The following is a 2,500-nucleotide window of genomic DNA, read 5'->3' as shown; positions in this document are numbered from 1 at the left end:
CACTCACTCATTCTCTCTCACACACACACTCATATTCTCTCTCACATTCTCACTCACACACATTCACACTCATTCTCACACACACATTCTCTCCCTCACACACACTCATATTCTCTCTCTCACACACACTCATATTCTCTCTCTCACACACACTCATATTCTCTCTCTCACACACACTCATATTCTCTCTCTCACACACACTCATATTCTCTCTCTCACACACACTCTCTCTCACACAGTCACATTCACACACAGTCACATTCACACCCTCACTCACTCATTCATTCTCACATACACTCTCACATTCTCTCTCATTCTCACACACACTCTCACATTCTCTCTCACACACTCTCACATTCTCTCATTCTCACACATTCTCTCACATTCTCACACACACTCTCACATTCTCTCTCATTCTCACATACACATCCTCTCTCTCACTTTCACACTCACACTCACACACCAGCAGATTCAGTGGCAGCTACAGCCCTCCCTCGGACAGCGCTGACCCTCCCTCGGACGGCGCTGACCCTCCCTCGGACGGCGCTGTGACCCACCCTCGGACAGCGCTGTGACCCTCCCTCGGACAGCGCTGACCCTCCCTATGACTCTATGACACCCTGGGATAACGCTGACCCTCCCTCTGACAGCGCTGACCCTCCCTATGACTCTATGACACCCTGGGATAACGCTGACCCTCCCTCTGACAGCGCTGACCCTCCCTATGACTCTATGACACCCTGGGATAACGCTGACCCACCCTCGGACAGCGCTGACCCTCCCTATGACTCTATGACACCCTGGGATAACGCTGACCCTCCCTCTGACAGCGCTGACCCTCCCTATGACTCTATGACACCCTGGGATAACGCTGACCCTCCCTCTGACAGCGCTGACCCACCCTCGGACAGCGCTGACCCTCCCTATGACTCTATGACACCCTGGGATAACGCTGACCCTCCCTCTGACAGCGCTGACCCTCCCTATGACTCTATGACACCCTGGGATAACGCTGACCCTCCCCTGGACAGCGCTGACCCTCCCTCGGACAGTGCTGACCCTCCCTCGGACAGTGCTGACCCTCCCTATGACTATATGACACCCAGGGATAACGCTGACCCTCCCTCGGACTCTATGACACTCTGGGATAACGCTGACCCTCCCTCGGACAGCGCTGACCCTCCCTCTGACTCTATGACACCCTGGGATAACGCTGACCCTCCCTCGGACAGCGCTGACCCTCCCTCTGACTCTATGACACTATGACACTCTGGGATAACGCTGACCCTGCCGATGTCGCTCTCGGTGAGCACACACCCTGTGCAATGGAGCCTGTGTGCCGTCTGTCGGCCTCTCTCACCTGTCCCCATCCTGCGGTCCCCATGTAACGGTGAGGATACAGAGCCACTGAGCGGTTACTTACACACAGCACTGTTTCTTGGTGTTACGGCCACCGAACTTCGGCTTGTCCAGGCAGTTCACACACTTGCCACAGTCGGCTAGGTTTCGGCAGCCCTTGCAGCTGCCACACCGGTTACCCCGGCGTTTGGGCTGGCCCATGGCTAGCGGCGGCTTGGCCTCCTCCTCCACAGGAGGTGGCAGCGCAGCCTCGGTCACCTCCGGCACCTCTTCCACCTCCCGCTCCGTCTTCACCACCGAGATCACCGGCACTGGGCTCTCCGGCTCAGAGGATGAGGTATCGGCTGGAACAGGGCGGGGGGAGAGAGAGAGGAAACAGAGGGGGTGAGTGTGACACAGAACGACGGGGTAGGAGATGACAAAACAGGGCAGGGGAGGGCTGCAAGAGAGAGAGAGCGAGGGAGAGAGTGCGAGGGAGAGAGAGAGAGAGAGAGGGAGAGAGAGAGAGAGAGAGAGAGAGCGAGGGCGAGGGAGAGAGAGAGAGAGGGAGAGAGAGGGAGAGAGAGCGAGGGCGAGAGAGAGAGGGAGAGGGAGGGAGAGAGGGAGAGAGAGAGAGAGAGAGAGAGAGAGAGCAAGGGCGCGGGAGAGAGAGAGAGGGAGAGAGAGCAAGGGCAAGGGAGAGAGAGCGCGAGGGAGAGAGAGTGTGGGAGAGAGAGAGAGCAAGGGCGAGGGAGAGAGAGCGAGGGAGAGAGAGCGAGGGAGAGAGAGCGAGGGAGAGAGAGCGAGGGAGAGAGAGCGAGGGAGAGAGAGAGCGAGGGTGAGGGAGAGAGAGAGCGAGGGAGAGAGAGAGCGAGGGAGAGAGAGAGAGAGAGAGAGAGAGCGAGGGAGAGAGAGAGAGCGAGGGAGAGAGAGAGAGCGAGGGAGAGAGAGAGCGAGAGGGAGTGAGAGCGAGGGAGAGAGAGAGAGCGAGGGCGAGGGAGAGAGAGGGAGAGAGAGAGGGAGGGAGAGGGAGAAAGAGAGCGAGCGAGGGTGAGAGAGATCGAGGGCGAGGGTGAGAGAGATCGAGGGCGAGGGAGAGAGAGGGCGAGGGCGAGGGCGAGAGAGAGAGAGAGATCGAGGGCGAGAGAGAGAGAGAGAGATC

The 2,500-nt window shown here is 58.2% G+C and overlaps 1 protein-coding gene across 1 annotated transcript in view; it reads right to left on the bottom strand.

The window, feature by feature from the left end:
• The window catches only part of LOC140458730 (glutamate receptor ionotropic, kainate 5-like), a 144,359-nt gene that overhangs the window by 137,408 nt on the left and 4,451 nt on the right, over positions 1-2,500 (bottom strand). Inside the window, exon 2 of the mRNA XM_072553390.1 lies at positions 1,424-1,703. Coding sequence (XP_072409491.1) covers positions 1,424-1,703 — 280 coding nt within the window. The remainder of the gene's footprint in view (positions 1-1,423; positions 1,704-2,500) is intronic.

This window comes from Chiloscyllium punctatum, chromosome 34 (genome assembly GCF_047496795.1).
Source record: "Chiloscyllium punctatum isolate Juve2018m chromosome 34, sChiPun1.3, whole genome shotgun sequence".
Classification (NCBI taxonomy): domain Eukaryota; kingdom Metazoa; phylum Chordata; class Chondrichthyes; order Orectolobiformes; family Hemiscylliidae; genus Chiloscyllium; species Chiloscyllium punctatum.
This window is presented reverse-complemented; position numbering and strand designations above follow the sequence as displayed.